The sequence below is a fragment of the Xyrauchen texanus genome, chromosome 20 (assembly GCF_025860055.1).
Source record: "Xyrauchen texanus isolate HMW12.3.18 chromosome 20, RBS_HiC_50CHRs, whole genome shotgun sequence".
NCBI lineage: Eukaryota > Metazoa > Chordata > Actinopteri > Cypriniformes > Catostomidae > Xyrauchen > Xyrauchen texanus.
In genome coordinates, this window is record NC_068295.1 from 36,634,793 (window position 1) to 36,655,206 (window position 20,414).

Sequence of the window (20,414 nt, forward strand, 5' to 3'; positions counted from 1 at the left end):
AACTTTGGAGCGACTAACGGAAGCGACAGCCAATAGGAGAGACGACGGGAGAGCTCACGTGATCCTTCTCTCTTTCTCTCAGCTCCTGCAGTAACGGAAAGATGGATGAAAGGCTAATTCTTGCTGTTAGAAATGTTCCAGTGCTCTATGATATGTCTCTTCCCACGTACAAGGACATTTTAAAGAAAAATACTGCGTGGAAAGGTGTATCTGAGATCGCGGGGATTTTATGGACCCATACAGACCGACATTTGCATTTTCGCCGCAGATAAACAGCCGCTATGGCAAACAGCACACCTGGTTTCTCATTCATCTTTGATATAAAGCATTTTATGTACTGATTCCATTTATATTTAGTCTTTTCCCTCCAAAATGTTTGTTTTTAGTGGCAAGAAAAGAGATTCGCTGTCAACAGCAATGGAATGACATCCGTGAATGTCATTTATAAACGTTACTAGGCAACCAGTAGTGGGAACACCCACTAGCGACTTCACCGCCAGCCACTGGCGACCTGCAGCGATAAAGTCGCTGGCAGTGTGTACGTAGCTTTAAGGTGTGTACACACTGCCAGCGACAGCGACGCAATACCATTCATTTTCAATGCGAGCACAGCGACTTACGAGCTGTCGCGACCGTTGGCGCTAGATGTGGGCGTGTCCAGCGACGCGACAAAGTTGAGAAAAGTTCAACTTTGGAGCGACTAACGGAAGCGACAGCCAATAGGAGAGACGACGGGAGAGCTCACGTGATCCTCTCTCTCTCTCTCTCTCTCTCTCTCTCTCTCTCCTGCAGTAACGGAAAGATGGATGAAAGGCTAATTCTTGCTGTTAGAAATGTTCCAGTGCTCTATGATATGTCTCTTCCCACGTACAAGGGCATTTTTAAGAAAAATACTGCGTGGAAAGGTGTATCTGAGATCGCGGGGATTTTATGGACCCAGACAGACCGACATTTGCATTTTCGCCGCAGATAAACAGCCACTCTGGCAAACAGCACGACTTGTTTCTCATTCATCTTTGATATAAAGCATTTTATGTACTGATTCCATTTATATTTAGTCTTTTCCCTCCAAAATGTTTGTTTTTAGTGGCAAGAAAAGAGATTCGCTGTCAACAGCAATGGAATGACATCCGTGAATGTCATTTATAAACGTTACTAGGCAACCAGTAGTGGGAACACCCACTAGCGACTTCACCGCCAGCCACTGGCGACCTGCAGCGATAAAGTCGCTAGCAGTGTGTACGCAGCTTTAAGAATCTTATGCATTCCGTTTATGAGAATATTTGACCCAAAACCACACATTCATTCCTATGGGGAGTTCTACAGAGCTTGTCAGAGTGAGTGACTGTAACCAAGGGGGGCGCAGCTTAGCGACGGGTCAATTGACATTTTCTTCTCTTGGTTTAAAATAGTTACAAAATAAAATATACAGTAATTTTTTTTTAAATATATTTTAAGTCAAACAGTATGACTTTATTTTTACAATAAAATGTTGTAAAAATTTAAATTTTAGATGTAAAAAGTATGATTTTCCTGCGTAATTAATGGTATAAATGTACATTATGTTTAACAAGAGAGGACGCATATTTTTTTACAGTAAGTTATTGTTAAAATTACAGTAAAAACAATAATCGGGTGTTCTCACAATTCCCTGCATGAACCATCATATTTCATTATATGTTATGGGAATAGTTATATTTCTTCTTATTTTTAATATCAATTATGTACTTTGGGGTGTTCTGTTTTATATTTATTGTAGTTTAGTTGTTTACTGCATTATTTTAATTTGACATGTGTTACCCTGATGGTGTTTAGTGTTTGTGTGAGTGACACTGAGTGTTGTCTTTACATGTTTATTGGTCATTGCTCCAGGAAGAGTTGATGAACTTCATGTCATCATGTGCACTTCTGTAATTTTATGGTGATTACCTTATAAAATAAAAGCAGATTTTACAGTTTCAGAAAGTTAATATCAAGTTTATGAAAAGTTTTTACTGTACATTTGACAGATTTTTTTCTTTTTTACAGTGCCAGCGTGTTCATGTAAATTACAAATGTTTTCAACTGTAACATTTACAGGTTGTTCTGTACACCTGTTTACATTCTGACTATATTTTTACATAATTATTCTGGCAACCACAGTTGCCTGTTTTTTATAGTACAGCAATTAAATCAGACTAAAATCTCGTTAACGTAACGTATAATGTATAATGTTTACGTCTTGTGGCTATACTTTTGAAATGTAAAATTTTAACGTTTATGGCCCCATTCACTTCCACAGTAAGTGTCTTACTGTTCCTCGGTTTTTGCTTTCTTTTAGATAAACGAAAGGCAAGGCGAAATTTTTGGCTAGTCAAGATTATGCCACAAACGCTGTAGATTAAGCTTAACTTGTATTGAATCTGGAACAATTATCATTTCCTTTTAAAACAGAAACAAACTGTTTTGTGATTTGAAACAGAAACTAATATTCTAAAAGCCCAGTAGAAATTCCTGAGGGTAATCATGGCTCAAACATGCTAACTCTCTTCTGGGCTTTAGGACTACAAACAGAACAGTCTGTATATACTCTGTTAGCATTATATTGGCCATCAGGCACCCTTCTAGAAATCTGCATTTGCCATTAAAAACACCATACTGGTTGACTACATAGTTAAGCATAAATCTAGATAAATGAATTATTTACAATTATGCATTTGGCAGATGCTTTAATCTAAAAAGTGAATTTCAGTGCATTCAAGCTATACATAGATTTTATTAATGCAACTAGTGCAATAGAGAATCGAACCGAATGAGCTTTTATTGTTTATTGCCCAGACTCTTTAAATTCAGCTTAATGTTTACAATAAAGTCACAAAAAATGGATCCTGGAGATGAACTTGAGAAATCACTGAATCTTTAATGGTACCAAAAACATAAAACATCCAGTGAGCGGCAGTTCTGTGGACGGAAACACCTTGTTGAAGAGAGCGGTCAACGGAGAATGGCCAGATTGAATCGAGCTGACAGAAAGGCTACAGTAACTCAGAAAACCACTCTGTACAACTGTAATGAGCAGAATAGCATCTCTGAATGCACAACACATCAAACATTGAGACAGATGGGCTACAACAGCAGAAGACCTCATCTCATTCTGAGCCGTATCTGCTTGATTTTATTTCACTGCTGCCACACGATTGGCTGATTAGATAATCGCATGAATAAGCAGGTATACAGGTGTTCCTAATAAAGTGGTTGGTGAGTTTATCAGAGTTTCCGTTAGCCGGTAATTACAGTTTTTTGTCTGTTAAAAATTCCTAATGTGAAAATATGAACATGATCCATCAACAACCATTTAGCTGATGCCACAAGTGTACAGTGCAACATTATGCCAATGATTACACCGCTTCGCTGCCATGGAGGTTTAAACTTCCCCGAAGCTTGCGGCGTTCTGATCTGTGACTACAGCGGGTAGTATCCCTTACACTGGCAATAGCAGCCTGCGTTCCCATTTTGCGTGGCCGCAATGAGAGTTCTCACTTCAGAATCACATTAAAACAGCTTTGCGTTGACATTTTCTGGAGAGAAGTACATCACAGGCTTATGTGAATCTGTAGTTGTAGAGTAACACTGGACTCATTTGACTTCACTTTGGCAGTAAAACACTTTTGTGCTATGAAAAATAAAGAGCTGAGGAAATTAGACAAGGTGAGAAATTATATGACATAAACTAACGATTTGGGATTTATGTGGCAAATTGCAGTTCAGATGATTTGTTTTGCCCCCAATGTTGAAAGTTCTTTTAATTTAGATGCTAATTCCATGATGGCCATTTTTTATTAATTTATTCTTAAATTAAAGAGCAGCAGCTATAATGAACAAACGTTTATCGTTAATTTGAAATGATGTGTCATTATAAGTCTATATCATATTATTATGCATACTCCATCGTGTTTACAGTGCAAAATAAACACTGAAACCAGATGACTGGATTTTTTTCAAATTTGTCCAGCAATCTTTATAATTCCCGGACACATTGGCCGGAACCGAAATTTCTTAGTGGAAACTCTGGAGTGTATTTGTTAGTTCTGTCAGTCGATTACAATTTTTAATCGGGATTAATCGCATAATTTCTCATAGTTAATCATAATTAACGCAGACTTGGAAAGTGCTGAAATTTGAATCTATATATACTTAATTTACTCTCAAAATGCACTTATTTTATTCTTAATAAAGAAAACAAAACAACAAGTAAAATAATGTTTCAATAACATTTTCCAAACAAAGCCTTCCACAGTATGAAGACAAACATGCACTAAAATAGCATCAATTCAAGTAACATTAAACATCAAGGCATCAACGGCAGCGTCAAGCAGCGCTTTGAACTCAAAATGAAAAGTGCTTGCAAACGTCTCATTTTGCATTTTTGTGATAGTTAAGACCACTTATTCTGTGGCAGTTCAATTCCGCCTTGATGTTTATATATAAAAAATATATAAATTAATGTCCGGTATTGATTGCAAAACACTCTGAAGCCACTGGATCTAAATCTAAAATGAAATAACAATAAATCTCGAGTATCCCTGCGTGCTTTTCACTTTGAAGCCTGCAGCACATGCAGACGATACATTTATTTAATGGAATCATAGCCTTTTAAAGTTTAATAATCACATTAGGGCCATATCGTGATTCTGGTCTTTCTGTCCCCAAATTTAAGACCTCTTTTTAATTCACTTCACTTTTGCTATACAATTTAAGATATTCAAGACTTTTTATGCCCTTACATTTTAGAAAACTGAATTTAAGACATTTTATGGACCTGCAGGAACCCGGCTTCCACCTTCATGCAAACTTGCAAGTTTGCTTGTGCTGTTTTTAGTGCTTAACAACGCAAGCCACTGTGATCAGGCTTTTCTCATAGCGGTCATGAGTGTGCAACTGACTTCAAGATTTTCACTGAAAACTATTTCTATTTCAGGTTGTATCTCACATATGCTTTTATAACGAATTGAAATATGACACACAAGTCGCGTGGACTACTTTTATGGTACTTTTGGTTCCTTTATATCTTTAAAGATGGTCACTGTCCACTGGCATTGTATAGAAAAGATTGACCAGGATTTTTGTTAAAATTTCTCTGTTTGTGTTCCACATAAGATAGAACGTTATTTCTGGTTTGGATCAACATATGGGTGAGTAAATGAAGACAGAATTTTCATTTTTGAGGTGAACTATCCCTTTAGCAGGAAGTGAGGTGTTAGGGTGTGTGGGTGTTTGTGTGTTACCTGTTGACAAGGAGGTAGTTGATTATGAGACACACCACTGAGGGAATAGTTGAAGCAATAGCAAGGTAACTCTCAAAGTAGTCCTGCCCACCAGACAAAAAGAAAAAGGAGAGAATTCATTGGATTTGTCACAACCAGAATCTTAGAAGTAAGAGATAATGTACAGTCAGCAAGTCAAAATAAACCTTGAAATGTGCATGAAATATTGATTGAAATTCAGTTGAAATTATTGTATTATGCAAAACGTAGCACAGCTTCTGTATTTAGCACAGCTTCTGTATTTTTTTTGTGGTGATCAACATTATGCCACTCATGCTGTCCAGCGGTACTGAAACCAGAAAATTATTTTAAATGTTATAAAGGAGCACAGATGATGTATTTGGAAATCTTTATGGGTGAATCTCTGGTCAATGAAAATATGGGTGACAGAAAATAATGTAAACAAACCTAAAAATAGGATGCAATTAAATGTATTCATGTTTTCGAGACATTCACGCTTGGAGCAATGAAATAAACATGTCAGTCACCCTTGCCACATCTCGAACTCCCTTGAGAAATATAACTCATGCTTAAACTGACAAAGGTAATCATAGCTCATATGTACTTGATCACTAGCACATGCACAAACCTATCCACACAATGAGTCAAATAAAAGTCACATACTTCACTTTTCCCCTTTCCTGTCCAGCCAACTCTAGTTTGAGCAGAAGTGAGACTGCCTATGAATGCTCAATTTATAAAGAAATTTGGTCTCAATAGAAAATGTTAAAAGCAGAAACCTGAAAACTAAGAGAGAAACACAGCATAATAACCAACACAGTGCAGCATTCAGGTTACACTCAATAATTCTGATCCAATCCATTTAGATACAAACAGCCAGTGGAAATAATCTAATACATCTTAAAAAAGGAAAGCCAAAACAGAAAGAGATTTATTAACGCAAGCTGTCAATTAAAACATGTCAACGGTAGACATTTTCTAGCTTTTACCATTAGTGATCCTAGTACACTCTAAAGGGGCAAAAGAGAGCTTGTGGTTCAGCAAGACATATGAAAAAAGAATTTCAGTTCTCTCAAATATCACAAGATTATGAAAATTGTCGCAGAAAGCATATCTCTTTCTAACACACTTCTGATTCCTGCATCTTTAAATAACTCTTCAGTGTGCAAGCAAGAAGGTGCCTGAGACAACACATGGCTGCCTGTTTCAGTTCTTTAATAAGAGAGAGAGTGAGATAGAGAGAGAGTGAGAGAGAGAGAGAATTTAGAGGATATAGCTAAATATTTTAAACATTAGAATGCTAAACTGTTGTCACATGACCTCACCCCAGTCGCACATTTAATTCTGGAGTGGTGTTATCTTGAATATAAAAATGGTTATTTTGCATTTAAAATCATTTTCAAATCCTAGCATACTGCCTAATTGTTTGTGTGTGTGTAAGCATTATGCAACAGTAAACATTTCAAATGGAAGCATGCTACTTTGTTGCACATGACCTCACTACTAATATTTAATTCAGTGATTACATTTTTAAAAGTAACAATGTCTTGCGACATAATGTTCAGTTAATTTGCCACACTAGAAATGGAAGGTCAAGTTGAGTGCACTACATTATGGGAAACAGTATTGCATTGCACTGTGTGCCATTGTTTTTTTTATATTAACATTTTATTGATTAAAAAAAGGCTAAATAGCTGCCCCTTTTTAAATTTTAAATAAATCTATGTTGACTAGCCTTTTATATGACATTGCTTCAAATGCTGCTATGCTACCCATTTCTGTGTGCCACTCTTGAAATGAGGGCGCTCATTTCGACTTCCGTCCCCCAAATATGATCTGTCTGCCAATCATAACACTGGCTAGGACTCAAATTTTTTAATGTATTTATCTCCTATATTAATGACCACCCCATCAGCAGAGTCTAGGGCAAAATGAAATTCGAGTGCCCAATACGTCACACATAAGACTGTATAGCTGTAAGAAATATACAAATATCTGTAAGACCAAGATTTTTACACATCCTGTGAAGCGTCAGTGTTGCTCTAGGGAAGCGTCAGTGTTACAGAAGTATTAGCCAAAATAAGACTTTGTCCCTGAATTTCAGCTAAAACAATAATGGCTCTTCCTAATTTATCTTTAATCTGTTTGAGACATTTGAATTGTAAATGTTTACTTATCAGCGTAATGACTCCCGTGCTCTTACTCGAGCCAGCAGTAAAAAAAACATGTCCACCCCATATCTTTCCAAAGTTTCCAGCTTCCTGCAGAGAAAGATGTGTTTCTTAAAGAAACACTAATTCATATTTCTTATGCTTAATAACCTTCCATCTTATTATAGGGTGCCCCAATCCATTCACATTCCACGTGGACAGAGATAATCCACTCATATTAACATTTGACATTTTGACATATAAAAAAAAAACTGATTGTGTGTCAAAAACAAGATTATAAAGACCACATTCCAACATCAGTGTACCCATCAAAACTCGAACATCCCCCAGAACAAAACAAACAAACAAAAAAGAAAATGTACGCATTAACCCCACGCACGACAGCATCAACTGGCTTCCATGGCCTCCAAACTCAAACAGTCCGTGTACACCTACGAATTGGTCAAGCCCGGTGTTTCTATACAAATTTTGTGAGAAAGAATTACACAGCAAAATATAATCTATAAAACAAACTCCAGCCAATAGACGGATTAAGCACAAAGAGCATGTTGCTTCATCCATAAAACTGTCCTGAAAGTGTGTTATTCTACAAAATAAACTCAAGCTGCTAGGCGGAACCAGCACAAAAATAACCATGCAGAATCTTCAAACAGTCAAGCGAATGTTCAGTGAACCGTCCACCCGGCTGCAACGTGAGTAGAACAAAATGACTTGCTCACTCCTTTGACTTTATGAAGGACATACCTTGCTGTGGGCATGTGAATGTTTTACGGCCATCCTTAGCATCTATTCTCAAATTGTCTGGGAATATCAGTGCAAAAGTGAACTTCCGTTGGTGTAAAAGATACTTAAATTCCTTGAAATGATCACGCTTCTCTTTTGTCAAATTCACAAAGTCTGGGAACAAGAAAATGCTGTGGTTCATCCAAGAAAGCCTTCCTTTACTCCTCGCCTTGTGTAACACAAGGTCTTTATCAGATGATCTCAGAAATGTGTCCAGAATTGAACTGGGCCTGTCTCCATCTGCAGAATGACGAGCAGGAACCCTGTGAGCTTGCATGATTTCCATCTTATGGCCTGCTATGTCGAGCAGATTGGGAAAGTGCCCATCCAGGAATTTCACCATAACCTGTCCCTCTGAGCCCTCAGGGATTCCAATGATACTGACGTTATTCCGCCGGCTATGGTTTTCCATGTCCTCCAACATGCTAGCGGATTTGCAGATAATTCCCTGTCCGATAACTCCAGGTAATCGATCTGTTTCTCAACATCCCCCACTCCCCTATCAGTGAACTTCACCTCCATGGCAGTGATCGATCGACGTCTGCATTGCCGACATGTTCAGCATCTCTCGTCGCATTTCCCGCACCTCTACGACTAAATTGATGCCCAGGCTTGCAGCCTGCTCAGGGGTGTTAGCTTGAGCATGCAAGTGTCTTTTAATGTCTCTAGAGCCCGAGCTTTTTTTAATTCTTTGACATATTGGCTTCCTAAAACAGTTAAGGAACAGAGTGTATCGAATCTCACTGGTTTATGCCATAAAAAGTATTAAAGGGGTCATATAATGCCATTTTTGTACAAGTTAATATGAATCTTTAGGGTCTAAATGAAAACTTTGTAATATACTTTTATTAAAAATTCTCATTAGTATTTTAAGAAAACACTAATTTTACCTGCTCAAAAACAGCTCTGTTTTCAGCACGCCGTTTCAGTGCATATGACTTTAAATGATAATGAGCTTTGGTCACCCCGCCCCTCCGTACACAGTTTTTAATAACACAATAACCATAACGCATTGTTCATTATAAACGTGGGATTATGAATTATATTGAGAATGTCGTAACGTTATGGAAAACATGCCGTAATGTACCCTGAGTGTAAACATTAGCCACATTCATTGTGAAGCGTGCAAGCGATTTGCAAAGATTAATATAAAGGTTAATAAAACGTTACACTTACTTCTTCTGGAGGTGCAGAGGGAATATAAATAGTTGGTACCGAATCTTTTTTCAGCAGCAGCTTCTTAGCAAAACCAGCTTTATACTGACCCTCGTTTATAAAGCAGTCTGGTGAAAAATGATTTGCGCAAACATGAACGCATTGACGTTGCTCGTGGGGAATATTCCCATCGTAAACAAAACTCAGCCACTGCGTCTTCAGCGGTTCAGATTTAGGAACATCAAAATGACTGCTGTGTTCGTTATTACACCGAAGAACAGAACACCACAATTAAATCGCTTAGGCGCCATTCTGCTCCAGTGTATTTACAATGATGACGGACTATGATTGACAGCTCGCTCACGAGCGAGGGCGGGTCTGTGTTGAAACACTGCTGTCAATCAACAATCCTGGGAGGGGCGTCCGACCGTGTGACGTCACACGGTCGAACGGCTCGATTTGAGGCAGGGGAAAATATATAAGCAGATTAAAACAAAAACACTGGATGAATTTTTATCATAATAGGATGGTTGTGTACAGGCACAGCCAACACACATTTCAGTACAATCAACTTGAAAAAGTGCATGTACCATTATATGACCCATTTAAAACTAACAGAGTGCGCAGAGCTCGACGTTACAACAATCCAGCAATATTCTAATAAGACTGAAATACATAGCACAAACAATTATTAGGAAAAATTGTCTGTTTTTAAGTAGAACAATATTTCAACAATCAATACTTTCCGGTATTAAATTATTTTATATGAAGTATATTAATAAGCAGCATTCTCTTTCTTCGTCCGTCATCCCTTGATTTTTTCACTGAAATATGACAACATTTTAAATGATACTAAAATTTTAAAGACCTTATTTCAGGTGGGGGGGGGACATCAGATTTCTAAATCGACATTGTCTCCTACATCCACAAGAGAGTGCAAAAAAGTTATATAAACAAATCAGAACCATGCTATGGCTAATATTTATTGCAAAGACATATCTGGTAGTTAACAAATGTGTGTAAAATGATAAAGACAAAATATTTAGCCATTACATATTCTGATATTATGTAATAGAGTTCAGTTTTTTATGTTTTATGGTAATTTGTTGCACAGTAGCTTATACCGGTGCCACAGTACTACCACAGACACAAGCTTCATAATACCAGAGGTACCACAGTGTTTTTCATTAAATACAGTAGGTACCTAATGCTTAAGCAGTGAGATGCTTATAAGAGCAATCTAAGGCATAGTCAAGACACTACACATAAGGGGCTGTTCACTCCGAATGCATCTGTCTTTTTCTTTGCAAGTATGCGTTAGACGGATGTCTTTGAATTTTGCATCATGTCTCACTGTTTTTTCAGCATCTTGTGCAGTAACGATGGTCTTTTTAAAGATGCTGTATCAATTTAAAAGTAAATTCAATTTAGTACTCTTAATTTTACTGAGAATACAGATTACATTTATTTTATTTTTTTTTAAAAAAAGCAATGCATCTTATCTTCTTCAATGCATCTTATTAGGCAAACCACTTTGCTCTGAGTAAAGACATTTTAGAAATGGTTTATAAGAATCATATGGAAAGCATTATGTCTTTAAATGTGACCATGTGGTATGGAAACCTGAGCGTAAATAAAGCAAAGTTGTCTAAAGTTGTTCATGTAGCAAGTAAAATTGTAGGTAAGACACAGAGGCAACTAAACAATATATACATCAAGAGTAAAACAAAAAGCTTTGGTCATTACAGAGGATCTTTCCCATCCTCTACACTGTCACTTTCGGTTATTACCCTCAGGGAGGCGTTTTAGGCAACCACGGGCTATCAAGAATGTGTATCAGATGTAATTTGTGCCAAATGCTGTCAGGCTGTTAAACGCATAGATATATATGTGTGTATACAGTAGATATGTGTTTGGGTATTTGAAAAGAATGTTTGCCTGCATAAGGTATACTTTTAAACGATCACATTTGTTATATTTTTTTCTATGCTATTTTATGTGATGTGTTGGTGTTTATACTGTCTATGGTAAAGCCAAATACAAATTTCCACATTGTGGATAATAGTAACTGAACTGATTTAAACATTTGAATTTGCATTTTTATCTTAAATTTCAATTTTAATTTGACAGCTTTACCATGCTTGTTGCAATGCAATGCAATGGACTGCCTTCTCTGTGAAGTATCCATGCAATGCTGCCTTAAAATTAGCCAAAACAAGGTATCTTAGACAGCAGTATCTCATGCTGACTACCTTTTGGATCATCCTTTGATGTCTTAAAATCTGCCTATATAGGCAGCTCACTCGCTTTTGGAACAGAGCCATAGAATCGCTACACTTCTGGCCATAGCAAATGTTGACATAATGTAAACACCCCAACACAGATATAAAAAGCCTTACACTGAGGTCATTGTGTGGTTCCTCATGGCCAGCAGGGCTGGAGTTGTTACTCAGCTTGTACAGCCAGTAGTGTTTGGCAGTGATGAAGAAATTCCAGGGCAGCAGAGAGCCGATGCCCATCAGGAAGAAAATGATATACACCAGATTATAGGAGTCCTCCGGGCAGTCACGGGCCACCAGGGGCCCAACGGGCTGCTGCTTCTTGGTAAGCAGCGGGGAGGTGTCGCCCCCTGTCACCTCACCCTCAGGACGCTCTTCATCAGACATGGAAGAAATGAGAGTGGGAATGTAGGAGGAGTTCACGCTGGCCTGTACCGACGGTCCATCCATTCCATCCATTCTCAAAGAGACAGCATGTATGGGGGAAAGGGAGTTTATGGATGGTTAATGCCACTTGACTTGACTTGAGGGGTGACCAAGAGGGATAAAAGAAGTCTGGAGGAGAAATTAAAAGGAGAGTGACACATTATAAAAACAACACAGTAAAGAAAATGTGAGTGCTTGCACAAAACCTAGAGACATATTTCACACAAAACACAAAAGAATGAAAGAAAAATTATTTTTGTATTAATTATTTCATTATTATTTTAAGTCTATTTTTAGGACCATTAAAACATTTTGCAGTTTAACATTATTTTCATGACAATTACAGAAGGCACATTTTCCCCCGAATTCACATATCATAATGTAAAAAAGAGAAGAAAAAAACCCCTAATATATATACATACACACACATACACACTGGCTGCCAAAAGTTTGTAATAATGCACAGATTTTGCTCTTATGGAAAGAAATTGGTACTTTTATTCACCAAAGTGGCATTCAACGGATCACGCTGTATAGTCTATAACAATTCGATTTTTTTCAGAACTTCTTAAACTACTTCTTAAAAGAGTTCTCATCAAAAAATTATCCACGTGCAGCAATGACAGCTTTGCAGATCCTTGGCATTGTTGTCCTGATACTCGGGTGACATTTCACCCCACACTTCCTGTAGCACATGTCATAGATGTGGCTGTCTTGTCGGGCACTTCTCACGTACCTTACAGTCTAGCTGATCCCACAAAATCTCAATGCTGTTAAGATCCATAACACTTTTTTCCAATTATCTGTTGTCCAATGTCTGTGTTTCTTTGCCCACTCTAAACTTTCCTTTTAGTTTTTCTGTTTCAAAAGTGTCTTTTTCTTTGCAATTCTTCCCATAAGACCTGCACCCCTGAGTCTTCTCTTTACTGTTGTACATGAAACTGGTGTTGAGCGAGTAGAATTCAATGAAGCTGTCAGCTGAGGACATGTGAGGCGTCTATTTCTCAAACTAGAGACTCTGATGTACTTCTCCTCTTGTTTAGTTGTACATCTGATCTTCCACATCTCTTTCTGTCCTTGTTAGAGCCAGTTGTCCTTTATCTTTGAAGACTGTACTGTACACCTTTGTATGAAATCTTCAGTTTTTTTTGTGGCAATTTCAAGCATTTTGTAGCCTTCATTCTCAAAACAATGATTGACTAATGAGTTTCTAGAGAAAGCTGTTTCGCCATTGTTTTACCTAATATTGACCTTAAGACATGCCGGCCTAATGCATACTGTGGCAACTAAAAAAAAAACTACAAAAAAAACCACAAAGACAATGTTAAGTTTCATTTAAAAACACAGATAGATGTCACTGGTGTTTGATATAATGGCAAGTGATTTTCTAGAACCAAATTATTGTGAAAATGGGGCCTGTCTAGATTTGATCAAATATGACTTTTTTCAAATAGTAATGGTGCTGTTCTTTTTACATTATTAATGTCCTGGCTATACTCTGTGATCAGCTGAATGCCACTTTGGTGAATTAAAGTACCAATTAAAGTAAAACAGCAAAATCTGTACATTATTCCAACATTATTATCTGTACATTATTATCTGTACATTACACACACACACACACACACACACATACATATATATATATATATATATATATATATATACACTGTAACATTCATCATTGTAGTATTTGCTGCACTACCTTCAATTTATGTATTATGTTCATAATGCAATGATTTTTTTAAAGCAATACAAATCTAATTAAAATCACCATTAGATTTAAGTGAATTACAACAACAAGAAAAAAAGTCACAAGTGGTCCATCCCCATGACTTACAGTAATAAAACTTTGACAAGGGGAATTAATAGTAAATAATGCCAATTACAACAATGCAAAATATAACAAGGGTCCCAAAATATACATTATTTTCTTTATGAAAAAAAAAATATATATATTTTATTTTTTATTTTTAAGGAGGATCAAGAGTGACATTTTAATATATAAATCTTTATCAAATATGTCAATATATAGATGCATCTGTATTTAATAATAAAGGCATATACAGTTTTTTGTCAATGTATCTTTTAATGCATAAATACATCATGAAATGTGTCAATTAATAAATGTCAATAAATAAATATTTTCCATACATATGTTTTAAATACATATATATATATATATATATATAAAAATAAATAAATCATGAAATGTCAATAAATAACTATTTTCAATGTATACATTTCATATACACATATGAATAAATAAATAAATATCCAATTTTATTTTACATGCTATACCTTTTTTCACCCTTTTATTATCCACCAGGCAAAAAAAGTCCCTTTTCCCAACAAAAAAAAATCACTTAAAAAAAGTAATAGCACACCTCTCTTCAACAAGCCGTAGGTTTCATTCACATCATGTCAGTAGCCAAACGGTTCAGGGTGATTTACATGTTACATGAAGTTTAATATTCAAGGTGAGGAGTTTTGATGCTCACCTTAGCAAGCACCACTAATAAAGAAGGAATCCGAAAGGTCTTAGAAACCTTTCCAAGAAAACATAGAACATAACAAAGAACCGGTGGAGTGTATCCATCTTACTTACTAGAACTTCAGCCCCTCGTCTGCTGTGAGATGCTCTTAAAATCTCTTAATCATCCAGAATGAGAGTTGCTGTCCGCTCAGAACCCAGTCAAGAAGTAAACACGCAGGAGTCCCAGAGCTGCAAAGAGAGAGAGAGCATGTGAGAACAATACTCCACTGTAGTAGACACAGTAGGCCAATTTTCACACCATATAGTCCAGAGCACACAAGTCTGTTATGAAGCACACTGTAGCACATGCATCACAATAAATGCTTTAAATGCATCACTCACACCAATTACAACACACTCACATGCTTCAGCCAAGACCTCAGAAAAAAAAACAAATTGTGGACATCTAAAAGTCTGGTTCATCCTTGGAAGCAATTTCCAAATACATGAATGTACCACGCTCATCTGTACAAACAATAGTACACAAATATAAACAACATGGTATCATATTGCTCAGGAAGGAGACACATTCTGACTCCTAATGATGAGTGTAGTTTGGTGCGAAAAGTGCAAATCAATCCCAGAACAACAGCAAAGGACCTTGTGAAGATGCTGGAGGAAACAGGTAGACAAGTATCTATATCCACAGTAAAATGAGTCCTATATCAACATAACCTGACAGGCTGCTCAGCAAGGAAGAAGCCACTGCTCCAAAACCCGTCATAAAAAGCCAGACTACAATTTGCAAGTGCACATGGGGACAAAGATCTTACATTTTGGATAAATGTCCTCTGGTCTGATGAAACAAAAATGTAACTTTTTGACCATAATGACCATTGTTATGTTTGGAGAAAAAAGGGTGAGGCTCGCAAGCCGAAGAACACCATCCCAACCGTGAAGCATGGGTGTGGCAGCATCATGTTGTGGGGGTGCTTTGCTGCAGGAGGGACTGTGCACTTCACAAAATAGATGTCATCATGAGGAAGGACAATTATGTGCATATTTTGAAGCACCATCTCAAGAAATCAGCCATGAAGTTAAAGCTTGGTTGCAAATGGGTCTTCAAAATGGACCATGACCCAAGCATACCTCCAAAGTTGTGGCAAAATGGCAATGCTACCAAATACTAACAAATTGCATGTAAACTTCTGACCCACTGGAAATGTATTAAAAGAAATAAAATCTGAAATAAATCATTCTTTCTACTATTATTATGACATTTCACATTCTAAAAATAATGATCCTAACTGAGCTAATACAGGCAATGCTTTCTACGATTAAACGTCAGGAATTGTGAAAAACTGAGTGTAAATGTATTTTTCTAAGGTGTATGTAAACTTCTGACTTCAACTTTATGACACTGATATCAGCATCAGCCTTTAAAAACAAAAACAAAAAAAACAGGGTTGTTTATATGCTATTGTTGATATAATAGAGGATACAGTTGTAATTTGTTCTTGATGAGAAGTTCTCTGATTTTGTTTTTATTGCAGACTGCTGTATGTTGGCAAATATGATCCAAGGTTTGTGACACTGTAAAGCATTTCTTCTTTCTTACTATGCTCACAGTCAGCAGTATTTTTGAGAATAACAAAAACTGTAGACAGTTCACTAGGTTTTGACACAGCCTGAGACATTTAATGGAAGTGTGTTTCAATGAGTGTAAAAACAGATCAGAATGTGCAGAATTCTTTCAAATGTGTAGCAAAATGATCATTTGACATGACAAATAAAAATGAAAAAAACATTAACAAGTTAAGAAATTGGATTCAGTAACTAGACGGAAATGTACAAAGAAGTTTTCTGTTTACATCCTAATCAGTTCAGAAACTGTAGGGTACATCACATTCCTTCACATACAATATGAATCGACTCAAAACTGCACGAAGCTGACAGCTTTATCAGCGCTTTCTGTGTGAATTTCATGCAGGTACTCACTCAATTGCTTGATTTTAGCTGAATTACTCTTTCTTATTTCCGCTTGGAACAAACAAGACAATAACAACACACTGTTTCCCAGTAAATGTAATGACAGCAGTTTGCTCCAGGAACACGCAACAACTTGAACGTGAAGCGTACTAGAATAACCATCTCTCACATGATTTCAACTTAAAAGTCCTGTATGCAAAACAGATCAAAGGACGTTCACGTGACATGAATTCTCTAAAACAACAGTTGTCAACAGGGGATTTAAAAAGTTAAAGATTAAGTCTCAGTAGTTGGGTAATTTTTTTTAAGCTAAATTAGCCTAATTTTATTTTAAATTAAACATTTTGTCACATAGTTTGTTAAAAATGTTAAGAAAAAGAAAGAAAGTCATGTGGGGTTATAACAACACAGGGGTGATTAAACAATGACTGAATTTTCAGTTTTTGGTGAGGTATCTCTTTAAAGTAATTAAATAACATTTGGAATTAAAAAGCAAATTTAAACTAAAGTGACTCATTCTAAAGCAGCTGAACTAAGACATAAACATGTTGACTACTTAAACCAATCTGAACAAAATACAGCCCCAATTACTAACTAAATAACACAAATGTTTCTTTATGTAAGATTTTTTGTGTATGATTATTTGCATGCTCTGTCTGATTTTATGTAGGCTCAATTGCAGCTTTTTGGCAATGGTGAGAAACATCATAGTAGACCAGACAAATGTTAATCAATATTATAAAGTAACTAGCATATTAAATATAAGAAAATATTTTATTAGACACGTTATCTATTGACACACATAATAAATTACTCAAAAAATACATCACAAATCCAATTCACACAAAACAGTTACTTGAATACACCTTTATTATGATGTAAAATAAATAAATAAAACGAAGCCAAAAAAATACTGAATGCTACACTTGAATTTATTTGAGATTCTAGACTCCACGTTTTGACCAATCAGGGCTTTTATTTTGAAATTTTGAATATTGCTTTGCTTATTTCTTTTGTGTTCATCGGCGACGGTGCTGTGTTGTGTTTGATTTCAGGTGAGGGCTTTATTAACATAATAGAAGATAGTTTAAACGCAATCGTTAGTTTTGATAAATATAATCAATGCTTAATCATCTGTCATAGAGCGCTTTTCATTTAGTTTGTTGTCAGGAACACCAAGTGTGCTTAGATTACACACTGTTAACAGCACACGTGGAGACCGCTAGATACTGGCGCTCATGTTAAATCTGTAGACTTGTTTGTCAGTGTAAAAGTATAATCTGAATGTTCTACTTTACGCTATGCTGTTATCATCTGATATCGCAGCATTACCATTAAATTCTATCAAGCAGTTCTTCCCTCTTATGCATTCAGGGTTCCCACGGTCATGGACTATCTGGAAATATAAAGGAATTGTACATAAATTGTGCTTGGAAAGTAATACAACCTTAAAATCTCTTTGTGAGTGCAATCTCCATAAAATTATTAAAATTAATTTGTATCCAGTAATCATGAATGACTGGAAAAGTCATGGAAATGTATTTGTAAACTGGTGTGGGAACTGTGAATTACCTTAAAAAAAAAAAAAAAAAAAAAAAATGACTATAAATTAGATGTAGATTATAAAATAGATTTTTTTCCCCTCATATTTGTAGTATTATTATTTTTTTTATTTTTTTTTGACAGACAATGGCCGATGAAGTTTCAGCAGAGGATTATCCCACTGAAATTGAGGAAAATCTTAATGATTTCGAGTCCTCCGTGAGCTCAGTCCAGAATGTGGTCCAAACCCTTGTGTCTGTCTCTAGAAGTGATCGCCTGCTTAAGGTAAGTGGAAACAAATTCACAAATGAACTGTCACATATTAATGGCTTATTTTGATGCTTTAATATATTTGCATTTTTTTTTCTCTCAAGCTGGATCATCTTGATCAAGCTAAATTAGATCTGATGTCTGCATATGCCCTCAACTCAATGTTCTGGAGTAAGTTTTACCATAACAACGTTCTTCTTGATAAACGGAGCCAATTATTTTAAGTTACATATTGACAGGAGTATATTAATTTTCCTTAGTGTATTTGGTGACGCAAGGAGTCAATCCGAAAGACCATGGGATTAAACAAGAATTGGTAAGAGGGCATTGTCCCATTTACAAATCAATTTCTCTGTTCCAAAACCTAGTGAGCTTCTGGTGTAGGCAGCATTTTAAGGCATCATAGGCACGCTCTTGAAACAATGGCTGTTCCAAAAGGTAGGCGGCATGATTGTACTGCTTTCTAAGACACCCAAGGCAGCTCACTAGGTTTAGTGAAACTTCAGCATTAATGTAAGCATTTCAATTTACAGGAGAGAATCAGGACATACATGAACAAAGTGAAGGAGATCACAGACAAAAGAAAAGCTGCACGTTTGGACAAAGGCGCTGCATCGCGGTTTGTTCGGAATGCACTGTGGGATGCAGAGGAGAAGAAAAGAATGGACACAACTGAACATTCCCATAGAGGAAAACACAAGAGATTCACTTGATTTGAGTTTTTATTTTGCATGCCTTGTCACAAATGTTCTTGCACACTTTAGATTATACAAAACAAATGTCATGTCATTGCACTGACAAACTGCACTGGAAGCTCAGTGTTAACCTTGTGAATGCCCACGCTGCCATGTTGCTCATATAGTACATGTTCGAAGCAGTGTCATTCTTTCAAAAGGTTGACCTATTTCAAACTAAGGAAGACAGTTACACATAAATATGTCTTTCCAGATTTTTGTACAATTTGCTTTATTTTGATTGTTTCCACTTGCATTTAAAAAGCTGTTATTTTTTACACTGGGCTTTTATAATATGATGTTATATGTGAACCATCCATATTACCAGTTGCATTAAAATTGTAAAGCCATTTGGAAGCATACTTGACTTAATTTGTTTCAGCAGTGTCTAGATTCAGTAACTTGGCTGTACCTAGAATGAATGTTATTCTTAACACATTATTCCCTTGTTTTCTGTTATAAGGCTATAAAAGGGACAGTATTCCACTCTATTTAAAGAATAATGATGATTTGACCATGTCTTCTGGTAAAAATGTTTTTTTTTTTTGGATAATATCTGATGCTGAGGGCTTCCCATAGACTTGCATAAGAAAAGGGTAAAATCTTGTCTGATACCGGTGTCCCAAAATGCTATGAATACCTGGATACTTCAACCTAAGTTTGGAATATTGGACACTTGATGCACTTACATTGCATCCGGAAAGTATTCACAGCGCTTCACTTTTTCCACATTTTGTTATGTTACAGCCTTATTCCAAAATTTATTAAATTCATTATTTTCCTCAAAATTCTACAAACAATACCCCATAATGACAACATGAAAGAAGTTTGTCTGAAATCTTTGCAAATGTATTAAAAATAAAAAATGAAAAAAATCACATGTACATATGTATTCACAGCCAATTCAGTTGATTGGACATGATTTGGAAAGGCACACACCTGTCTATATAAGGTCCCACAGTTAACAGTGCATGTCAGAGCACAAACTAAGCCATGAAGTCTAAAGACTTGTCTGTAGACCTCTGAGACTGGATTGTATTGAGGCGCAGATCTGAGGAAGGGTACAGAAAAATGTGTGGCCTCCATCCGTAAATGGAAGAAGTTTTGGCCGCTTGGCCAAACTGAGTGATCGGGGGAGAAGGGCCTTAGTCAGGGAGGTGAACAAGAACCCAATGGTCACTCTGACAGAGCTCCAGCTTTTATCTGTGGAGAGAGGAGAAACTTCCAGAAGAACAACCATCTCTGCAGCACTCCACCAATCAGGCCTGTATGGTAGAGTGGCCAAACGGAAGCCACTCCTCAGTAAAAGGCACATGACAGCCCGC

The 20,414-nt window shown here is 36.5% G+C and overlaps 2 protein-coding genes across 3 annotated transcripts in view; one reads left to right on the forward strand and one right to left on the reverse strand.

The window, feature by feature from the left end:
- LOC127660347 (equilibrative nucleoside transporter 3-like) overlaps nucleotides 1-16,683 on the reverse strand; it is a 28,679-nt gene extending 11,996 nt beyond the window's left edge. Inside the window, exons 1-4 of the mRNA XM_052150473.1 lie at nucleotides 16,553-16,683; nucleotides 14,687-14,803; nucleotides 11,773-12,207; nucleotides 5,265-5,347 (exon numbers count right to left, since the gene is read on the reverse strand). Coding sequence (XP_052006433.1) covers nucleotides 5,265-5,347; nucleotides 11,773-12,111 — 422 coding nt within the window. The 5' untranslated portion in view covers nucleotides 12,112-12,207; nucleotides 14,687-14,803; nucleotides 16,553-16,683. The remainder of the gene's footprint in view (nucleotides 1-5,264; nucleotides 5,348-11,772; nucleotides 12,208-14,686; nucleotides 14,804-16,552) is intronic.
- An 870-nt stretch (nucleotides 16,684-17,553) lies between these two features.
- LOC127660352 (nuclear nucleic acid-binding protein C1D-like) lies at nucleotides 17,554-19,926 on the forward strand. 2 transcript variants are annotated; one of them, XM_052150482.1, is made up of 6 exons: nucleotides 17,564-17,598; nucleotides 17,918-18,004; nucleotides 18,230-18,370; nucleotides 18,460-18,526; nucleotides 18,616-18,671; nucleotides 18,889-19,926. In XM_052150482.1, exons 3-6 carry the CDS (start codon nucleotides 18,233-18,235, stop codon nucleotides 19,066-19,068), a joined length of 441 nt encoding a protein of 146 aa, XP_052006442.1. In that variant the 5' UTR covers nucleotides 17,564-17,598; nucleotides 17,918-18,004; nucleotides 18,230-18,232; the 3' UTR covers nucleotides 19,069-19,926. The 2 variants fall into 2 exon arrangements, with proteins under 2 accessions (XP_052006441.1, XP_052006442.1); XM_052150481.1 differs by lacking the exon at nucleotides 17,918-18,004 and having other exon boundaries at nucleotides 17,554-17,598; nucleotides 18,889-19,925.
- Nucleotides 19,927-20,414: the final 488 nt, after the last annotated feature.